Below are 23,941 nucleotides of genomic sequence, written 5' to 3' on the forward strand. Positions count from 1 at the left end.
GAAGGTAATTACATCCATTCAAAATCATCGGCCGATCATCCAATCATCATCTAACCATCGTACAGTCAGTGGTTTGAATGCTCGGAATAGTGAACTTTTTTAATAACTCTTTTTATAGTATTTTTTTTCAATATGGCGTCTTCGGAAGAATTTCCGTTCATCAATAAACGCAACGACTGGTGGTTAATATTAGTTCGGAACTCTAACATAGGTGGCGCTGCAAAGCTTAACTTTCTAGTTTGCTATAGTACGTTCAAGAAAGTTGTGAAAAATCTTGTTATGAAGCTTTTTCATGAAAACTTTATTTGTCTAAGTATCACAGTTTTTGAGATATTAGGCGTCTTTCATGACGGACCCCCAAAAATCGGGTTTTTCACTATAGCTTCAAAACTATGTAATTTTGGGAAAAATAATGTTTTACAAACAGTTGCATTTTTTAAAAACACACAACATACTTTTGCAGAAGAAACTAAACACGTATCTTCTATACACAGCAAGTTAATGAACGATTTAGGTAAAAATTAGTCATATTTCGTACTGCTATAGATTAAAAAGTTGTAAAAACTGGCAATCGAAACATAATCAAAGTGAAAGTATATTCAAAACTAATCTTAAAACATGTTTAGACATTTGCCTCCTTGGGTATCTTCATCATTAAATTTGTATTTGAAAAACCATCTAGTCGTTTAAGTGACAATGCGCTTATGTAAAAAACTACGTTATAATAAGCTATGTATATATGTTTATTTTTAATATATTTATTTTTTTATATAAATATATATTTACAATTATGTTCTCATTTACCTGAAATTAAATATGTACACCTAACATTACGAGTTGAAGAAATAGTCTTCCGTTTAATTCTGTTACATAACAAAAATCTATCACAATGTTCCCGTATTCGAGATAACTCGTATTCGAGATTCTGCTAAGACGCTAAGATGGTGCGTGCACCATCTTCTTCAGCTTCAGCTCCAGTTGGCATAATGATGGCTAGACCCAGAATTACAGATGTTTGTCCAGCTGTAACGTATGTATTAGAAAAGAACTGATTTTCCTTGCGATTACCCAGCCACCTGGTGGTGAATCTATCTATGCATCGTCAATCGTAGCAACCCTGTTGTGTACAGAAAAAAAATGACAGATCATCTGTTGATTTGCAGCAGCCAGCGCTGGTGAAACAGGTCAAGCAACTCTACGCTCGACGCTTTGCTCGTACCTGCCAGCTACACCGCGGAGCAAAGAAGTGTGGCTTCGGCCGTCCGACGGATAGTGTTGCGCGACCCTAAAGTGGAGCAGAAACTGAAGAGGAAGACAGGGAGCAAGGTGGCCTGATCCAAATTCTGTGCCTTGCGCCGAGAGGACGTAGCAACCGGACAAACGGTAAAGAAGTACTAGACCAAAATAGCATTTTTTATGTGAAAGCGTGGTTGGTAATGTTAGATAATGCGTAAAACAGACCCCATCTGATCTAGCAACTTCTACATGTACCTCCACGTGGTACCAGCCGGAATACGAGTAACCTTAGCGGAGAACGGGCAACCAACCCCGGTGGAAACTAAGGTCGTATACCGACAGAGGAGGAGGCACAGTGTGTCTCGACACTGCAAGATGGCAGCCCCATCACGAGACTCGATAGCGTAAGCCCTAGGACGGCTACCTATCTAAACCTAAAAAAAACTAACAAGAGTCAAGAAATATCTTGTCGGAATATTCGGCATGGACCAAGGCGACGAAATAAGGGCATGGAATAGAGACTTGGTACCTGGAACTATACATCGCTAAATTTCGTTGGTGGCGACAAGGTTGTGGGTTTTCGTTGGTGCTCGATCAGCTAGAACCCTGAAAGTTTGGCATCGTGGCACCGCAGGAGATCTGTCGCAAGAGCGAAAAGATGTGGAAAATCCGGGGAGACAAAGTCAAATTTTTCCAGAGTGGTAGAGCGACCAACGAGCTGGGAACGGGCTTCGTAGTGTTGGGCAAAATGCAGGATCGCGTAATGCACTGGAAAGCGATCAACAAGAGGATGTGCGTGTTAAAGATAAAAGGTCGTTTCTTTAACTACACCATCATAAACGTGCATTGTCCACGCGAAGGTAGACCTGACGACGAGAAGGAAGGGTTCTATGCGCAGCTGGAGGCAACGTACGACAGCTGCTCACCACGGGACATCACCCAAGTAGCACGCTTTTGTCATTTCTGGTTGCTGCAACCTATTTATGACTAAAATTAGTCATTGATCGGTTACCACAACTCGGTTGAGGGCTACCGCTCTCCTTGGACACCGAGTACTCTCCGCCAGATCTCGCTCCACCTGGTCTTACTCCATAACCATCTTACTCGCTGCGCTCCTGGTCGTCTTGTTTCTACCGGATTTGAGGCGAACACCATCTTTGCAGGGTAGTTGTCCGGCATTCTTGCAACATGCCCTGCCCATCATATCCGTCAAGCTTTAGCCACCTTCTGGATACTGGGTTCGCCATAAAGCTGTGTGAGTTCATGGTTCATCCTCCGCCTTCATATTCCGTTCTCCTGTACACCGCCGAAGATCGTTCTTAGCACTTGTCGTTCAAAAACTCCGAGCACTCGCAGGTCCTCCTCGAGCATTGTCCATGTTTCATGCCTGTAGAGAACAACCGGTCTAATAAGCGTTTTGTAGAGAGTGCACTTTGTACTTTGTACTTTGGACTTAGTCTGCTCGACCGCAATTGCTTGTGGAGCCCATAGTCAGCACGACTTTCGCTGATAATACGCCTCTGAATCTCCTTGGTTCCGCTGGCCAGCATGTACTTTGTTTTAGACGTATTTACCTTTAACCCAGTCTTTTCTGGCTCGCGCTTTAGTCTGGTGTACTGTTCAGCCACCGCCACAGATGTCCTGCCGATAATATCCATGTCATCGACAAAGCAGACGAATTGACTAGATTTGTTGAATATCGTGCCCCGCGTGTTGATATCCGCTCGGTTCATAACACTTTGTAGCGCTATGTTGAACAGCAGGCATGAAAGACCATCACCTTGACGAAGCCCTCTGTGTGATTCGAATGAACTTGACAATCCACCCAAAATCCGAACACAGCACTGTGTACCATCCGTCATAGATTTAATCAGTTTGAACTTCCTGTGGAAGCTGTTCTCGTCCATGATTTTCCATAGCTCTTTCCGGTCGATGGTATCATATATGGCTTTGAAGTCAACGAATAAATGATGCGTGGGAACTCTGTATTCACGGCCCTTTTGAAGGATCTGCTGCAGTGTCAATATTTGATATTTCCGTATCCCAAATTCTAACAATTAGTCGGTGTAGACAAACGTCCAGCTTTTCTGGTCCCATTTTAATAAGCTCCGCTCCGATGCCATCTTTTCCAGCTGACTTGTTGTTCTTTAGCTACATGATGGCCTCCTTAACTTCGCCTATCGTTGGGGCTGGCACCTCTTCCCCGTTTGTTGTACCGTCGAAATAGCTTTTCCCGCCACCATGGTTCTCCGCCTGGGCGCTATTCAGGTGTTCGTCGAAGTGCTGCTTCCACCTATCGGTCACCTCACGATCGTCCGTCAGAATACTGCCAGTCTTATCCCGACACATTTCGGCTCGCAGCACAAAGCTTTTGCGGGATCCGTTCAGTTTCTGGGAGAACTTTCGCGTTTCCTGAGAACGATGCAGCCGCTCCAACTGTGCATATTCATGCTCTTCCAAGTAGCGCTTTTTCTCCCGAAAGATTTGGTTTCGCTGCATCTTCTTCTGTTTGTGTCTTTCCACGTTCTGACGTGTGGCACTGCGCATCTTGGCCGCCCGCGCAGCGTTCTCCTCATCCATCACCCTCCTACATTTATTGTCAAACCAATCGTTCCGCTGATTCCGGCCTATATGCCCGATGGAGCTCTCCGCTACACTGCTGATGACCCAAATCGGCAGGGAAGCAATGTATAGTCCGGTGATCGGGCCCCATAGCATGCACACCGACACGAACGATAACGGCCAGCGATGCATCAACTTTGCGGCTTCCCGAGGCTTGGTGATCAAAAGCACCTTCTTTCCCCACAAATATATCCACAAGGCCACCTGGAGATCACCTGACCAACGAACCTCGAACCAAATCGACCATATTCTCATCGAGGGCAGGTTTTTCTCGAACATCACCAACGTACACCCTACGGAGTGCGGATATTGTCTCGGACCACTACCTAGTAGCACTACATGTGCACTCAAAATTATCGACGGTTTATACCTCGCGACAAAGTCGCCCTCCTCGGCTATACATTAGACAATTAGACCACCCGCGAACTGCCGAAAACTAGGCACGCGTACTGGATGAAACTCTGCCTTCCTCTGTGGATCTAGATGCTTCGACCCTTGAAAACGGATGGAGTAGGATACGCTCGGAAGTCAATGAAGCCGCAACCATGGTGCTAGGTGTGGAAACCTCGAGTGCACGAAATGATTGGTTTGACGGGGAATGCCAAGAAGCGATAGAGAGGAAAAAAAGAGCTTGGGAAAACTATCTGAGCATATCCACGAGAGCGAAATTGGGCAAGTATCGTCGAGCGCGGAATGAGTTGACCACGATCCTGAGGAGGAAAAAGCGCCAGAAGGAGGACAGAAATGGTGAGGAGCTTGAACAACTGTGCCGGGCTAATGACACCCGCAAATTTTACGAGAAGGTGAACCAAACTCGCAAGACCCACACACCAAAACCTGACATGTTTAGGGACGAGGGAGGAGATCTAATCACAAACGAGCGCAAGGTGGTCGACAGATGGAAGCAGTTCTTCGATGAGCACCTCAACGGTGATATACCAGCAGGAGACGCGATGGAAGTTAACCTCGGAGTATCTACAAACGACAACAGCGTACCGGTTCCCGATCTCGAAGAGATCCGACGAGAAATCGGTCTGCTGAAGAATAATAGTGCCATCGGAAAGGACCGACTCCCGGCAGAGCTCTACAAAAATGGCCAAGAATCACTAGCAACGGCACTTCACTGACTGATTTCAAGGATTTGGGAAGAAGAGAAACTACCGGTGGAGTGGATGGAAGGCGTAGTCTGTTCCATCTACAAAAAGGGCGACCGGCTAGACTGCTGTAACTAACGCGGCATTACGCTGGTCAACGCCGCCTACAAGGTACTGTCCCAGATTTTGTGGCGTCATCTATCCCCAATAGCATGAGAATTCATAGGGCAGTATCAGGCGCGCTTTATGGGTGCCCGTGCTACTACGGATCAAATTTTTACTGTCCGACAAATCCTTCAGAAATGTCGAGAGCACAACGTGCCCACGCATCATATTTTCGTGGATTTCAGAGCAGCATACGATACCGTTGAACGCGCAGAGCTATGGCAGATAATGCACGACTACGGTTTTCCAGACAAACTGACGCGGCTCATCAAAGCTACTCTGGAACGAGTGATGTGCTACGCGCGTTTCGGGGGCACTCTCAAGTCCTTTCGAATCGCGCAGTGGGTTACGGCAAGGGGATGGACTGTCCTGTATGTTATTCAATATCGCTATTGAAGGTGTGTTCCGGCGAGCGGACATCGAAACGAGAGGAACGATCTTCAGTATGAGTAGCCAATTCCTAGCCTTCGCAGACGACCTCGACATCATTAATAGAAACCATGGAACAGCGGATGCAATCTACGCAAAACTAAAAACAGATGCTGGGAGGATAGGGTTACAAATCAATACGTTGAAAACCAAATATATGGTTGGAAGAGGCTCCCGAGCAAGTAATGTTTGCCTCCCACGGACAGTGACTATTGACGGCGATGAACTGGAAGTGGTTGATGAGTTCGTATATTTGGGATCCCTGGTCACCGCCGACAATAATACGAGTAAGGAGATCCAACGACGCTTTCAAGCTGGAAATCGAGCCTACTTTTCCCTTCGCAAGACGATCAAGGAGCATACGCCGCCGCACAAAGCTGACGCTGTACGAAACGCTAATCAGACCGGTAGTCCTCTACGGACTTGAGACAGTAACTTTGCTTACGGAAGACATACATGCACTTGCCGTTTTTCAATGAAAGGTGTTGCGGACTATTTTTGGCGGAGTACAAACGGAAAGCGGAGAGTGGCAGAGACTTATGAATCACGAGTTACGGGCACTGCTTGGAGAGATTCCCATCGTACACCTGGAGAAAGTTGGGAGACTGCGGTGGGCCGGCCACGTCGCAAGGATGCCGGACAACTGTGTAGTGAAATCCGTTCTCTTCAAGCACCACCGGCACCAGGAATTGACGGACTCAACGTGCTAGATGGGTCAACCAGGTTGAAACCGACCGCGGACCCAAATGACTGCCTTGTGCAATCTCAGACGAGGCGGAGAATGGATCGAATTTTTTTTTGCCGATTCTCACTCGGAGAGCTCCTTCCTGTTAGACAGGGATTAAAGCTGTTCAACAAGCTCCCACTGAATCCAAGGTAGTTCAGCTGGGTCACGGTAATATTATTAATTATGTATATTGAATGGCCTGTATTCATTTAGTCTTAATCACTTTTACAAGTTTACAAGTACAAGTAAATTTTCATTGATGAATATAAATGTTTTTGCTTTTCACATCATAAATAGTGGGTTTACTTTTGCTAGATCACGTTTTTACAAATAAATTTTAAAGTTATTCAATGGTTGTCCTTATTAAAAAATGTTTGCGCTGGAGCATTTTCATCGCAACTCTTTAAAGTTTCATAGGGCTGAACTTTTTTATGCCTGCTTGTTCTTTACGCAGCTATGAAAACCGTAAAGCGTAAAAATATAACGAAGCATAGGACGAGACCAGTTTCTTTGGTCTCTTTATACATGCACTCTGTTTTCCATATTTTGGGGGAAAAACTATCACAATTTCTTGCCAATAAAGATGTTACTTTGTTTGCACATCTGTTTCGTTAAATATATAGGTACTTTTTTGTTTGCAAAGCATAAAAACGAGCACATGGTGTTGAGCATAGTGCCATTCTTTATATCGCCTACAATCTGATAACTGGGTTAGCTCTCTGGGCTATGGCTTGACAACATGTGCGCTTATGAGAATTTAAAACCGCAGTTACCGACTCCAAAAAAGTCGTTTCACTGAATTTGTTATGCAATTGGTTTTCGATTTATATCGATATAAAAATAAAATCATATTTTCAGTATTACCGGAATTGGTCACGATGTTAATGTGACTCGTTAAATTATAATATAGTTTGATAAATGCAGTAATAGGTAGGACTAATATTTTGTCATCATATTTTCGAGGAAAAACGAAAACTACGGATTGAACAAAATCTAACAAACTTCATATGACTAAATCAACAGCGACTAAACTAACGAAAATCAACCAACGCAATGTTTTAATTGTGTGCACTTCTACAAGGAGCAAACAACGAACATCGAACATTGAAAGCGCTCTCTAATTTCATTTGCTCTATATATAAAATACATAGTTCATTCGCACGAATCGGATACCGTCTGTTTCTGAAAGCTCTTCATCTCTACCTGAAAAAAAACAAGTGTACACCACTAGAAGCCTTTGACCGTTTTGGCCACTGCGCAGTTGCACAATCGGGTACCAAGTTGGAGTAGCAGAGATAGTGCTGATGCCGGCAGGAAAAAAATTGAAAGGTGTGAACATAATTAAAAAAGCACTCCAGGGACATTGCTATTTCCCGGAGGTTCGTGTACGTGTTGGCACATTGTCACAATGGGAAAATTCAATTTGTCGCATCTTGTAGCTCTGCTGTGTATAGGTTAGGTTAGGTACTTCCGGCGGTAGTGCCGAGCCAAGGAACTGAACTAAAATAACATCGGTTGGAGAACATTTATACCTACTAGCAGCGAAGCCAAAGGGTTCTGCTTAGCAGTGGGTCGCCGGCCAGGGGTGCCCGAGATGGGTCGAAAATAAGCTTCCGTTGGCCGCCTCTGGCGGTTTGGTAGAATTTTTGATTTATCGGACACCCTAGCAAACGGCAACCTACCAATACAACGACAAATGAATAGTTGGAATGTCGATTGCTATTCCGGGCAAACGAATTTATCATATTTTCTCGTTTAATGGATTCTTTTTAGTATAGCGAGTTTCCTTTTCGGGAAACTTATCTGTTTAAAAGCTTATTATATTAGGTGTCAGTTAAATTTCTCGATTATATGCGCAATCTGCTGTTCTAAAACTATTAAACGCCTGTGTGTGTTTGTGTTACTGTCTATCTAGTGATATAAAAAGCATTAGCTAGTGTACAGCCAAATTATTAAAACAACTGCCGTTGTTTCTAGCTCTAGTGAAACGTTCTGCGAAAGAAGGTCAAACGGACTTTACCGACAATAATCGTGATGTCTTTGAGAATTGGCATTTGGAATTGGTTATTGGGTTTGGCGATTCGGAACCAAATCAGAGGCCGCAGCATTTTGTGAACGAGGCAAGGAACGGTAAATGGAAAGAAAATAGTACATTTGTATCAGCCCAAAACGTAAGAGAGAAAAAAATTGCAGAATATATTTATATATAAAAAAACAAGAAATTAATTAGCGAAAAATACATCGGTTTAAGAAAAATCGACTCTTTAAGCTGCTTGCTTCTATGAAAGAACAATTTTTTTGGAGCATATCGATAGCAAATAGCATAATATTTTGGACTTTCTATTGTGGCACCTTGTTTAGAGTAATTAAGGAGAGGTTTAGAAAACAAATGAGTGACTTTGTGTTAGATTTTTCTGTGGTGGGTGGATAAGGGTGGGCATTTTTTTCTCATAAGTATGCGTTTGTGAGAAATTTTTTTTGTTAGCAAATGTTGGGCAGGTTAAACTTGAGCAAATATGCTATTTGGCACGAGGGCGGGTGGAAAATATTTTTCCAGTGATGATGAATAGATAAGATAGCTTACCAGGGGGCTTGCGAGAATTATTCCGATCCTGTTTAGGACAGCTGGAAGACGCTGGAAAACGATATTACACATGATGGTTTGTACTAAACATACTATTTAAAGTGTTGATTAGTATATTTGGGGAAAATTAGCTTTTGACGACTGTTTACTGAAATTTCGCTCTTGTACTGGGGGCATGTAAAGTTTGATACTACTATTGTCATAATAAAAGATACAGAAAACAATGGTAGATAAACGGTTGCGTGAAATGAGATGGAATTGCAAATTCGTAAAACCATGCAAGACGTCAGAGAGATAAACTTTTGGTAGAGGTAAATATTTGAAAACTGTGCTCCAATTTATTAACTGAAGATGCTGGGAACGGGAAAAACGATATAATATTCACCGGTGAAACTAAGATAAACAATGAATAAGAACGCCAGTGAACGGGATAAAGTAATCAACATAATGCTCCGCCTCTGAACCTGCACGCCATTAATTTCCCTGTATGCTTGCTCTATCCATCTTCGTAATCCCTTGGGCTTACAAGTCTGAAGAATGGCAATCACAGCCGTAACCTTACAGATTAGATCGCTGGAAACACCTGCCTCAGTGACAATGTTTTTATTTTACTGAACTAATGTCGGTGTCCTACTAATTGAGTTTTTCATTTAAGAAAGCAAATTGAACCTTTTCTCTATCATTGTGATTTTACTGTTTATCAAAAACAAATAATTCGTCAATACTCCATTATCATAATATGTGGCAACTTACATGTAAATTGTCGATTGTATTTTAGTCTATTGTAATTAGTATCCAAATTTGAGAATTACCCTATCAGGTATACGGTTGAGAGGCTTAATAGACGATTGGCATAATTGATGATAGGCACAATGTACGGAAGGTATAATGTATGATTGGTATAATGGATGTTAGGCATTTATTGCACCAACTATCTGTCGTAAGCTTGCAACAGACCTAATCGACTCAGTTTAAAAAAGCAGAATGATTGTCTATGCATAAATTGTGCCCAAATTCCATTATGCCCATGGTTCATTTACCTTCCAAGTAACCATTCTAAAGCCGCTTGGTTTTATTAGAATTTAATGAAGGTTTTATTGCGGTATGCATCATTCTGGCACCCTTGGTTTTATCATGGTGTTGCGCATTTCCAAGACGATACAAGTCAAAAACTATTTAAAGTTAGCCCATAATAAAATATAAAACCAAAATAAAACGGTTTATTTCAGATTTCAGATCAGATTTATTGCGGTTGCCCTCTTATATCACCACGATTAAACTGGTTGGCTACGATACATCTCTTATAAACTTACTATAAGTGGGGCGTAGTAATCAATATGGCGCACCAATCAAAGTTGATGGTATTGCGGTTGCTTGTAAACAGTTTAACCGCTTTATCTCAACATGTACGAAAAAATTTAATGCGCATACGCTGCACGACTGCGAAAGCTGCTGAAAAATTACAGAATAATAAGAAATTGTAGGCCTGCTATTACTGCAAGAAAGTGAGCCACAGGCAGAATGATTGCCAGCAATTTTCCCGGGACAACGAGAAGGAACCGAAGCCCGAAAAACTACTGTAAGTCATCATAGTCCAAGAAAGACATAATTACAATTTCGTTTCGTTTGCATTTCTGGCCAACCGGCACGAGGATCGTGGATTCAAGAGCGAGTAATCACACCGTTATAAGCCGAGAATTTTTCACGGAGCTTCACGAAAGTGAGGTAAAACATGTCACACTTGCTTATCGGGAAGCGAGTTATCGTCGAAGGAGCAGGCCCCGACGTAATCTAATATTACAAACGACCATAGTAACCGGGCGAGGCTGCGGCTGCAAAGCCAAACCCAAGACGGGTCCATAAGGGCGACGCCTTAGTAGTGACGCTGACAGGTAAACTGTGGTACGCTGACCTACTTCGCAAGGTTAGGGCGGACCCCAAGCTGCAGGAGTTTGGGGCCAACGTAGTGAAGACCAGCCGAACCCAGGCCGGGGATATGCTCTTCGAGCTCAAAAGGGACCCAACGGTCCAGAGCTCGAACGACAGGGAACTGGTTGAGCACTTGCGTCCAAACAGCGTATTGAACGCTGTTTCAGGTGTATGGGCCTCGGCCATCGGACGGGCAAGTGTAAGGACCCCGATCGGTTTAAGCCATGCAGGCGGTGCGGTGAAGATGGGTACTTTGCCAAGGGGTGTAGTAAATCCCCAGGGGCTTGCTCTGCTCAGCCGAAGCTGGAAATAAGTACGCCACAGGTGGCCCACTATGTGCATCTTATAGAAGGGCTTTACTACGATAATGGTGCAGGTTATACAGATTAACCTGAACCATTATGACACAGCACAGGAGTTGCTTTGACAAACGGCAGCCGAAACGATGTGCGATATTGCCATTATCCTTACCGGGTCCCCCGAGGTGGCGCTAACTGGGTAACCGATAAGGGTCGGATGGCAGCGATTGCTGTCATGGTTCCATCCAGGAGGTGGTTTCGGTCGATGGCGTCTGCATCTGTAGCTGCTACGCTCCACCTAGGTGGTCGCCGGAGCAGTTCGACCGGATGTTTAGACGTGCTTACCGACGAGCTCGCGGGCCGTAAGCCGGTTGACATTGGAGGAGACTTCAATGCCTGGGCTGTGGAATGGGGTAGTAGGTGCACTACCCCTAGGGGACTAAGCTTACTGGAAGCTCTGTCCAAGCTGGACGTAAGTCTGGCAAACGTGCAATCCGTCATTACCTTTCGTAGGGGAGTACAACAATCGATCATCGATATCACCTGTTGCGGCCCAACGCTGCTAGCCAACATGGGTTGGAGGGTGTCCGATGAGTACACGCATAGTGACCACCAAGCTATACGGTACACGATTGAACGGCGGATTCCACGGTCACGCGGGTTGAAGTCGACTGGGAGGAGGTGGAAAGTGAAGGCCTTCGAATAAGACCTGTTCGTTGAAGCACTCACCGCAGAGATCAACCGCTCGAACCTGAGTGCCCGTGAGCTGACCAACGTCCTAATACGGGCATGTGACACCACAATGCCCAGGACGGGGCAGCCAACGAACGGTCGTCGCTCGGTATATTGGTGGAGTGAGACCATTGCTCAGCTCCGCTCCAGATGCCACAGAGCAAGATGGCAAGCGCAGAGGGCCCGGACCGATGCAGATGCTGAAGCGGCCAGGCTGGCGCTCAACAAGGTGGTTAGGAGTAGCAAGAAATCCTATTTTTAGGAGCTATGCCGCGATGCGAATTCGAACCCCTGCATACCAGATGGTGATGAAAATGAAAACGGGTGCATCCGCTCCGCAGGAAACCTGCCCCCAAAAGCTGAATGTCATCGTGGAGGGGCTCTTCCCGCAACACTATCCAGTTTGGTGGCCTCCGACCCCGTACGGTCAATCGAATGATGTCCTCATTCCGGTCACGAATGACGAACTCATCGTAGTTCCCAGGGGTTTAAAAACGAAGAAAGCGCTCGGTCCGGACGGGATTCCGAACGAGACGGCATCAAAGGGGCGATCCAAGCATATCCCGATATGTTTAGAGAAACGATTCAGAACTGCCTAGAGGTGTGCGAATTTCCAGACAAATGGAAAGTCCAAAGATGGGTACTGCTGTTGAAGCCAGGGAAACCACCTGGTGATCCCTCGTCGTACAGGCCAATTTGCCTATTGGACACGTTAGGCAAATTGCTAGAGCGGGTCCTAAACAAACTGACGCCTGTGGTGGAGAGTGATGTCGGGCTGGCAAGTACGCAGTTTGGCTTCCGTAAGGGGAAGTCCACTGTAGACGCCATAAAGTCTGTGGTAGAGAGGGCCGAGAAGCCTATGAGACGGAAACGACGAGGCAACAGGTATTGTGCCATAGTCACAATCGATGTCAAAAACGCCTTTAACAGCGCTAGTTGGAATGCAATCGCGCTAGCGCTGCATAGGATGAGGATACCGGATCATCTATGTAGGTTGCTTAAAAGTTACTTCAAGAACCGGACGCTAGTGTACGACACGGCGGATGGGACGAAGAAGTACAAAGTGACAGCGGGTGTTCCACAGGGCTCGATTCTCTGCCCCACGCTCTGGAATGCCATGTACGATGGGGTGCTGAGGCTCGAACTACCCACTGGGTTCGAGATCACTGGCTTCGCCGATGATATCTTCCTTACAGTGGTGGGCGAATTTCTAGAGGAGGTGGAAATGCTGGCATCGAACGCCATAAGCATAATAGAGGGTTGGATGGCGGGCGTCAATCTACGATTGGCCCATCATAAGACGGAAGCGGTGATGATCAGTAACCGCAAGTCGGACTTGGAGGCTAAAATCATCGTTGGAGAATAAGTGATTGCCTCCAAACGAAGTGTGAAGTACCTGGGTATTATGGCTGACAACAGGCTGAACTTCACTAGCCATGTGGATTATGCTTATGGTAAAGCGTCAACAGCAGTCACTGCGCTGTCCAAGATTATGCCGAACGGCCATGGTCCTACCCAAGTACACGTTGTCACAATTGAGTCGCAGCGGCTGATATGCGACAAATTTAAATGTAAAACTTCGGTTACAGTAACCTAAAATATAACAGTTGTGTAACCGAAATAGCGCAACTTATGTAACTAAATATGGTTACATTAACAGTTACTCAATAACCAATATGTAACATGTATAGTTACAAAATGGTTACTATTGAAGTTACACATAAACTGTAAATTGACTTTCAATTGGTGGCAAATTAGTTATCTTGAAACTTTTACTGCATAGCGAAAACAATGCAGCAGGTTTATTATTTCAATCTATGGCTGTTAACGTCAAGCAGTAAATTTAACTGTTGAATATAGAAGAGTGTATAAATTTCGCTTGTTATTTCAACACAAATTTTAATGCGGCTTCAAATTTATGGTGAAATGCATGATTCTAGCTTTGAAAAATTCACGCGCTTTTATTTAATCTAGCTTTTCGTTACTTACTTCTTTGAAAAATTGATTTTTTGTAAAACAAATATGTACAAATATAAAAACTTTAATTTTAATTTTCTGATTTTTTAAATTTATTCTTAGCAATAATGAATTAGTGGAGCATTCACCTAGAAATCATTAAAAAACAAATTGTTTTCGCTATCACTTAGTAAAATTCATAGCCATTTTGCCTTTGGTTTTTACTACTACATCATCGTCCTTGAAGTTTTGTATCATTTTCGATATATTACATGAAATGATTTTAAGCAGACATTGTTCATAGATATCGGGAAAAGGTGTTTTTAGTGATTGTTGTGAAAAGAAGTGTTAATTTAATATCAAAGAATAGTTTCAGTTTGAATAAAACAGTTTACCAGCAGTGTTAATCATAGAAGGTTACATTTCAGTTACATTCTAGATGCACGTAACCTTAGCCTTCGACCTGGTTACGCTATCGGTTACGGTATCAAATCTGTTGTGGTCACTTATTTCTTATGTCGTCATTTCTAAGTTACACTGTAACCTATTTTCATTGCCGGTTTCGTTTCGATGTAACTTGATCGTTTTGACGTTTGAGAATAATCAAAATTTGTTTACTTAATACCAATGTCTGTGCGGAGAAGATTCCAAGTACCATCAATTAAGTAAATAAACGCATTTACAAGAGCATTTACGACCCGTGTACCAATTGTTTATCTTTACCATTAGTAAAATTTTTGAGATCTAGTCTTTGCTTAATCCGTAGTGTTTACAACAGTCAACAAGTCGTTGCGAAAATGTTACTAGCCGACTTTTTTTGACTTCGTAACTGCTCGTAACGGAAAATTAACTGTTTTGCGACCAGCAAGTTGAAGACAGTTTGGAAAAAGGTTTCATTTGTGTCACTTGATAACTATTTGGTAACTTTTTGAGATTTTTGTCACCACAAAACTAAAAAGTAACTATTTTTATTTTTATGTAACCTAACTCGTTACAAGTATCCTAAATGTAACTGCTGTGCAACCTTTTTGTATTTTTTTATTTTTATGATTAGTTACAAGTGCTACTTGGGTAGCAGCAGTAAGAGACCCCTGGTGGCCAGCGTTGCCACGTCGGTGCTACGGTAACGTCAGGGGCGCTAGGGATAGAGTTAGGCTGGATTCTATCAGGCGTTGGCAGGCGGAATGGAATCACGCTGATCACAGTAGATGGACCCATAGGCTGATCAAGAACATCTCGCCCTGGATCGGTAGAAGACATGGTAAGGTAAACGTTTTCCTTACCCAGTTTCTGTCGGGACATGGATGCTTTAAGAAGTATCTACACACGCGTGGGCGCTCCGTCTGCACGGTAGCCGAGGAAGCGGCGGAAGTTGTGACGTTTCGTGGCCACTTGGCGGGTGATGCTTGCGATTGTTGGAGAAGACACCAACGCCGACAACATCGTGCAGAGAATGTGCGCTGAGCAGCGCGCATGGGATGCCATCGATAGGGCGGCAGCGGAGGTGATAACAGAGTTGCAACGGCTAGAACGTTTGCAACGACAGGGCCTGACATAGCTTAGCTAGGGTCAGTAATGGGCTGATTGGGCAGCCCAGGCCCTAGGTGAAAGGTAGTGGCGGTATGAAGTGACAAGGGTGTTGTGTGAACCCACACAGGCAACGGATAAATCGGAGTGCTTATGCACGTTTTCCCTCCTGAAGTAAAACCTAACGGTAGTTCCGAGAGGGGAACAGGAAATGGGGAGCAGGAGAGTTTTTAGTTGGTAGGCGCATGCTGGCACCTTGCGAATCCTATTCGGTACCGTGAAGGTGCTGTCTATGAAGATTTTCTCCCTGCATAAACAATATAAAAAACGATCATGGTAAACAAACCGAGATGCCGGATTGCAAGGCGCTCTACATAGCTGTGCTCGCGCAGAACCTTTCATCTGTTCCGGCGCTGATGTAGAAAAATACAACTGTTATTTTTGACACCAATGAATGGTTGCCGGGTGAGGCATGACAACCAAACGGTAGCCATAGCAATGCTCAAATAAGGCCTCTACTAGCTGATGCAACCGAAGGAGATCACTCTGCTGGCCAAATGATTTAGTCACCGGATTGGAGATCCACGAGTGCGAAGTGAAGGCAACATGCGAGTGTTATTGCAAAGATTAAAGCTCTCGTATACCCTTTCCCAAGGAAACGAAATCGAGCACCAAAGCGCCATTGGACCTGGTGCATACGCACCTGTGCGATTCGGTAGTGGTAGCATCCGTAACCGGAATCCGGTACTTCATGACGATTATCGACTACTATTCGACGTAGTGCGACGATTTCAAAGCCGCATATGATAGGGTAAACCGACAAGAGCTGTGAAAAATTTTGGACGAAAACGGCTTTCCGGGTAAGCTTACTAGATTTATTAGGGCTACGATGGATAGGTTCCAGTGTTTTTTGAGAATCTTGAGTGGATTATCGGACCCATTACAATCAGGGAACATCGACAGGGAGATGGATTTTCCTGCCTGCTATTCAACATTGCGTTTGAAGGTGCCATAAGACAAGCGGCGATCGAAATGCGGGGCACGATTTTCAATAAGTCCAATTGACGGGCGACTAGTTTGAATCTTTGCGATGCGTGAGCAACATTTTGATGTGTGACTTGGATGTCATTTTAATATCTGAAGGAGAAAATGTCAAAATCAAGGTGAAGGCATCATTGTTTGGGTTCGGTTTTTTTTAAATATTCCATAAAAAGCAATACGAAAACACAGTGCAAGTTGAGCAAATTTTGTTCGAAACACCGTTTAGAATCTGGTTAAGAAGATTCCATTGTTGAGATAGCTAATGTTGCTAAGCCGAAAGAAAAGAAGTTTTAAAAACAAGTTTGTTGTTTTTTTCTTCTTAGTAACGTATATTGCTTTACCAGTGTAAGAATTAGGTCTATTTCGACATACTTTAACCTGACTGCTGGTATAAACCAGCAGAATGATTAATGCTTCAGTGAATACTACTCCTTCATTTCCGCTCATAGAAAAACTGAATCGCAAATCAATATTTATGTTTTATTAATGCTCTTCGAACGTACCAAATATAGTTCACTGCTCTGGCAGAGAAAATATCCAGGGCATGTGGTCTTTTTTCCCTTTTGGCCAACGGAACGTGCAGTGTACTGGCAAGTATATAGTGCCTATAGGTACACAAAAAGTCATAAGTTCGCATTCTACTAGGGATGCTTCGGGAAGTTAGTGCTATTTGTTGAACATTTTATGAAAATACATTAATTGCGAATTACTATGATACAAAAAAAACTTATGTAAACTTTTAGTCCACATAATCTTTGAAACGGGTTGCATAATCCTCGTAATCTATGAATCCCTTAATTTATATTCGAACATCAAGATTAAATTGAATTAGACTGGGTATTGATTTCTCACATGTATATCACTCGCATACACCCAAAGTTGAACAATCCGATGTAGGTACTAGCATTACAGGCGACGAAACTTTCACACAAAATATAAAACAGAGCTCGATCGCTCCTAGCTGAGACGCACCAGTCAGTTAGTCAACCAGTCAACCTCGGAAAGCCCTGCTCTTACCGGCCCCAAACGCCTGGAATAATGCGCATGCAAGAAACGGAAATAACGACATCAGCACGAAGGAAAATGCATCGAACCAGCGCTTTCCGCCGATACTCGCAGTTTTTTCCGGTTGGATGGTTTGCTTGAAGTATAGTGTTCGGTTGCTCAGAAGTAGCTGGAAGCATTTTGGTTGATATTTTTATTTTTACTTGAAGGTTTATCCAGAGACTGGGCAACGCAGGAGGAAAGCGTGTACGAAGAAAACCAGATTTTTTCCTGAATAGTGTATAGTAGATTCATTTGAAAACAGGATAGATTGACCAAGTCAACGAATCACGTCTTCTAAAATAGTTTGATAGTGTGAATTGTGATACTAATTTTGATAATCCGACCACGGAAAATGTATGAAAAACGATCACACGCATATGTTTTCCAATGCCGCACGGAACAAATTCGTTATTATAAAACACAGCTCTTGTAAAAATATGATTTTTCAATTTTATGTTCCCGTTTTCTCGGAAACTAAACATCGTCTTGAAGCATGCTTTTTTGTTTTGTTGGTACAAGTTTGGTGAAGACTTTTATAACTTTTGAGCTGGTCGGCACGCGTTTGTCTCCTTTGAGCCTCTTCCTTTTACGAAATTGGTCTTAGACGCATTTATTTTTAGCCCAATCCTCCTAGACTCCACTTTCAATATGGTGTAGATTGCTTCCGCAGTCTCTTAGCTCCTGACTATGATAGTAAATCATCTGCGAAGTCTTGTAGTTGGCTATCTTTGGTTAAAATCAAGCGTATCAATTCTCGTTCGTCCGATCACTCCATTAACAGCGAGGAAGCGATGTTTAACAGCACACAGGTATGCTAAGTATATCCCCGAGATACCCACGAAACACACCAATCGATCCAATGTAGCTCTAATCAGACGCGTCAATTTTTATTCCTCAATGTCTGCCGTAGCGGGTCTCGGCCGATTGTATCGTATGCTGTTTTGAAGTCAATAAAGACTATGTGACCTTTATCGATCCATAACAGGATCTGGAAGAGTACCTTGTTGGCAACGTTTACAAGCGTTATGCTGCTATAGTTGTAGCAGTCAAACCGATTTTTGTAAACGGGGCAAACCACTCCACAGTGGGTAATTTCTAGCGAAGCGGTTCTTTATTTCAATATCACCAAATGGCGCTGAATTACAATAGCTCGTTAAAAAATCGTGTTTTTACAGGCGCGGTGTTTTAGTATGTCGAGTTTGTTCCGCGCCGTACTGCAATGTTTACTTATGTGTACGATCGTTTTTGATCCACTTTCCGTGGTTGGATCATTACAATATTAGTATCAAAGTAAGCGGGAAAGTCTGTAGAATCAAAATCTGAGTAAAAAAATAGTGCTTATTTTTCAAACGTTTTACCCGTTCATATCCCCTTATTCCAGGCACTCCTATCGTTTGTGGACACTCCCGAGCATCTCAAGTATTTTTTCAAACGGACAAAAGTGCAAGCGTATTAAAATTTATTGCCTACGCCCACGTCGGAAACTGTAAGGATACTATCCATAAAAGGATGACTGTCCCATAAGAAAAAGTGTGACGTGTGGGAAAATCAGGTTGTTTACCAAAGCTGTAAATAGTATAAAGGGTGTCCACGGTAAAATTGTAACACACAAAATTTATTCGTAAAATGTTTTATCTGAGTGTTTATCTCCCAAGTAACAATTACAAGCTTTATTACGTTCGTATAGTGGTTTACATGACCAATTTCATAAAACCGCTAATAAAACTATGAGCTCCACCAGAACTTTCTGATGACCGCTATAAAACTGCTTACTGACCAAGTGGCCCACTCCTCAGAATGTTTTCATAACCGCTATAAAAATCAGGTTATAAGCTCAAGTAAGTAATCGTCACGGTCTGCTGAAACCAACCCGGTAACAACGTGACAGCTCCCATACTAATCAAACGTACCTAAAACTGCTGGTTCATGGTTCACGACAGATGTTTGAAAGCGGCGTAAATATCGAAGAAAGAGTTTATTATCATTTGTTTTGGCAAAAAATCCCTTGTGCATATAAGATCTGAATTGGTTTATTATTTCAATAGAGTATTTTATGAACTGACAACATTATGTCAAGTATCAACACGTTTCTGTGGTAATGACAATAGCAGCATAAGTGGTTCTTCTGTCATAATAACATGCTCTATTTAGTTCTGTCATGTAACAGAGTGTTTTTTGTACAACTGCAACGATCTCTATTGCTTGGATTTACTCTTGAATTTTGCTTAACTTGTTCTGTTAACAAAATCGATCCAGCAATCATGAAAGAGCATTTCATTTTGAATTGCGCAGCGGATATCTTTCAATGAAACACGCTATATTTAAATACTTTAGAGCAGACAACTCGTACACAAGAGTGGCAATCTTGTAATAAATACCGCTTTTTATCTTGTAAACAAATCAATCAAACAACCCACCAAGAATTCAAACAGTTTTACCGAAAACATGAAACAATGCTGAAATAATCAATACGCACTTTTCAAATCGTTGTCCAGACAGCTTTTTGCGTTCACATTTAACGTAACAAAAATTAACATTTCCTTTGGAAATCGAAGGTGCGTCAATTTTGACCGGCACGTAAAAACGATCGTCGCGACATTTTTGACACTGGCGGGTGTTATGGGAAACTGTTAATAACTGTCACTTTGTTACGGGGTAGGCTGAAACTAGCAATAAAACCGGTTAAGCTTTCGCTGCTTGAAAGCCATCGCCATAATTTAAAAAAGCTTTTCGCTTTTCTGGCAAAAGCTAAATAAGTTCGCTAGCTTTGTCAACTTGAAAATATTTCCGTGAGCAGAAAAGTTTTAGTTTTACTGACAGATCATTCTGAACGATTTGGTTTATAGCGACCAGAATAAAATATCCCATGGAATATTTATTAAATTTTAAGCAATTTCGTTGGTTTGCACCATGTGCGCATTTAATTTCATTGTGCATTTTGATATGATAGGTCGATGAAATCAGCGCGCCACTAAAATTTTGCAATATTCGAAAACTGGTTGTATTAACAAAATAAATATATTCAGTTAGTCAATCTCAATTTCTAGCAAAATCATTTTAGTTGCTTCCTCTGACAGGAAAACCGATTGATAATAATTGATAATAATAGTGTTATAAAACCATTAAAACGGTAACAGCCTAGCCAAACAGTTATTTGTTGCTATTATGAAGAATACCAAAGTTCAATACCAAAATCATTTTTATATGCGAAGCCATATTGCCATATTCTAGTATTTTGTTTTAGCTCGCAAACAACAATTCATCAAAGCAAAGTATTTTGCAGAAAGAAGGTTTTTATCAATCGGTTTTCCTGTCAGAGGAAGCAACTAAAAGGTTTTATAACACTAGCCCGAATACCAAAAGCCCGAATACCACATGCCCGAAGAGCACTAGCCCGAATGTAACAGTAGCCCGAATGTAACACTAGCTCGAATGTAACACTAGCCCGAATATAATAGTAGCCCGAATGTCACAAGCCCGAATGTCACAAACCCGAATGTAACACTAGCCCGTATGTAACACTAGACCACGGGGGGCAGCCCTTCGCAGAGATCACATCTGTCTTGGTCTATTCGTTTTCCTGGATCTATTGACCACTAGTTATTTTTCCCAAGTCCTTGCATCGAATTACCTTCATAAAATAAAAAGCGACGAAGGTATTTTTTTGGCTTTTATACGCAACAAGCGGTGCTTTCAAATTACTTACTTATTGTGAGTTTTATTGAAAGTTATCCACCGCGCCACTCAAAAATGATATGCTCTTTCATGGTTGCCCGGTCGATTTTGATATTATTGGAAGAAATTACAAAGAAATCATGAAGTGTTAGTTACTTTTGGCGACACAGTTATGTGAACAACATGTTTGTTTACAACATTCTGGCAACAGTTCTAGCGCGGTGTTTGCTTCAAGCGCGGTGGTTCGTTTAGACTGCGTTTAACTTTAGACAAAGCTCCCAATAACTTTAATGTTATTTTTCACCAATAATGAAAACTAAAATTGATATCAATTTAATATCATAGAGAATTATTTCTGCTTTGTCGTTAATACACTGTAAGATTTCAATCACTTGACTAGAGTTAACTGATTTTCGAACTCAGTAATTTTTGAACTTTTGATATTAGTTAAGCCAGATATGAGTTATGCTTATCATAAGACATAGGACCTTTTTACCATGTTAGTAGCAAACGTTTCCTAGATGATTCAGGGTGAGCCGGCCGAAGGCAATGGCGAATGTTCGCCGGTAACCCGCCGTCTGAAGCGCCGGCCACTGCGGGGGGCCGAGAGAATATGAGAAGCATAGTATTCAACGCTTACATCGCTCACGCAGTCGTTAAAGAAACAGCCACCGTTGCTGCGCCCGGACATTCTGCTAACCACACACTCGCGCACGCACATCCTCACATTGGCTTACTGCATAGCTTATTCGCGAGTCAAAAAACTCATGAGCAATCAGCTGCTCATGCAGTTAGTGGGGCACTGGGATACAAATATTCATGGTTGGGAGTGCGAACCCGAACCTTCACGAGTAGTCGGTATCAGCAGCTCGGGCTTCAACGACGAACGAGAGCAACGACTGTAGCAGTTAGCATACACTTGCAAAAACAATTGCAATTGCAATTAGTGGGCTTCGCAACACTAATCCGAAAGTAAAATCTGCGTGTAACACTCCGTTTCAAAACTTAACGTTCAGTTTTTATACAACAGACTTCGCAGCCAGCCGATCAAAGTTGATAATTACGTTTCTAATAGTAGCATTCACGAAATCAGACAAATTTTTATAAAAAAGTAAATATTTTGACTTAATAGCAAAATGTACAAAATATATAATCTGCGGCATTATAGATAACAATTTTTCCTAGATGATTGAAGGCGTTTAGATTATTGCTATACATAATCGAATTATTTATTAACTATATATTGGTATTCGGTAGAATGATTACATCTAATTGTACCAATTCAACTTTGGCGAGGCCTCATTAGGTTATGATCCTTGGTTGGTGCGTTCTCAATAGCTCCTCTTATCAGTATATTAACTTTATAAGAAGCATCATTAGGATAATATAACCTGACCTGACCTGAGAATAATCCCATCCTTAAGTAGAATGGTTTTAATTCTACTTAAGGTTCGCTCACCAAAGTAGATTCTGCAACCTTACGGTTACGGAGCTCCTAATGTTACATTCGGGCTTGTGTTACATTCGTGCTGGTATTACATTCGGTCTCGTGCTGCATTCGGGCTTGTCTTACATTCGGGCTTATGTTACATTCAGGCTACTGTTACATTCGGGCATGCGTTACATTCGGGCTTGTGTTATTCGGGCTAGTTGCTTTCGGACTAGTGGTTTTCGGGCTAGTGGTATTCGAGCTGATGTTATAGAATCCGTTTTAATAGCTCTATATAACTAACAGATTTATTGCGGTTTGACAAGTAACCGCGATAAGATCAATTTTGATTGGTGCGCCATTTTGTGTTGCTACGCCACGCTTATGGTAAGTTTATAGGAGAAATGGTTTCTTCATTTTTTCAACGGTTTTGACTACTGTAGGACGTTTCACAAGATTCTGTTTCGTAACAGGTCAGTATTTTGCGATTGACCGCAGCTCCGGAGAATTTGGGGTGATAAGATCTGTCGGCAAGAAATCGACATTATTTGTCTTGTACCACCCCAGCACGTACTTTGCGTAATGGCATGAAACCAAATTCGGCCAGAAGATCGTAGGAAAATTGTGAGCCTTCAGAAGAGGAAAAAGTCGCTTTTGGTGATACTCTTTCAAATACACCTGTTCATTTATGATATATGTGGTCACGAAAGGTGATTTCGCTTTCCACATGAGCTAATTGCTTGCCAAATCAAGAATTTCTCAGCAAACTTCGTTATCTTTGGTTTTCGGAGGTTTCTCTAACAACAAAATTATCCTTGGCAGCGTGATCTTGGTTCCCCGGAATCTGGTTGAAGTCCGCATTCACGAAAATCTCACCGTCCATAACGCAGCAGTGTGGTTTCGTTCACTTTTGACCGTTAAACATTCGGGTACGGCTTTTGAAGATCGTATACTGTTTTTCGTCATGGTTTGGGGCCTTCTGAACCTTGAACGTACGTAATTCAGCTCGAATGTTGGCCTTCTACATTCAACTTTTGATCAGATTCAGTTTGTTTTGTCACATCTCGAACGAAGGAGTTTTCTTTCCGGTCGAAAGAGTTCCAACTATGTGCTTGTGATCCGTCACACTATACAGATAACTTTTTTCTCCATATCTTGGTTTACCATTGGAGGTTCTGCGATCCGTTTTATGACACGAGAAACCATAGAATTCGGGAATTCCAATCCCCCTTATTTTCGATCTACTCGTGCAAATTGTTTTCTCGTACGAGCTGTTCTTTGTTTGTTACCATTTTTCTGATTTTTGCGCACCTGATGCAAAAACTCACGCATTGTAAATAATGCACATTAAACTTTATTCACTCCAAATTTGAATTAATTTTACCCAACAACGGTTAAAAAGTTGTTTGAGCAATTTGAGTATTGATATTTTTTTGAAACGATGGTTCT

General features: G+C 42.3%; 1 protein-coding gene across 1 annotated transcript in view; it reads right to left on the reverse strand.

Moving 5' to 3' along the window:
• LOC128736209 (uncharacterized) overlaps positions 1-23,941 on the reverse strand; it is a 133,048-nt gene that overhangs the window by 20,881 nt on the left and 88,226 nt on the right. The window contains exons 12-13 of the mRNA XM_053830688.1: positions 8,858-8,908; positions 8,294-8,311 (exon numbers count right to left, since the gene is read on the reverse strand). Coding sequence (XP_053686663.1) covers positions 8,294-8,311; positions 8,858-8,908 — 69 coding nt within the window. The remainder of the gene's footprint in view (positions 1-8,293; positions 8,312-8,857; positions 8,909-23,941) is intronic.

This window comes from Sabethes cyaneus, chromosome 2 (genome assembly GCF_943734655.1).
Source record: "Sabethes cyaneus chromosome 2, idSabCyanKW18_F2, whole genome shotgun sequence".
Taxonomy (NCBI): Eukaryota; Metazoa; Arthropoda; class Insecta; order Diptera; family Culicidae; genus Sabethes; species Sabethes cyaneus.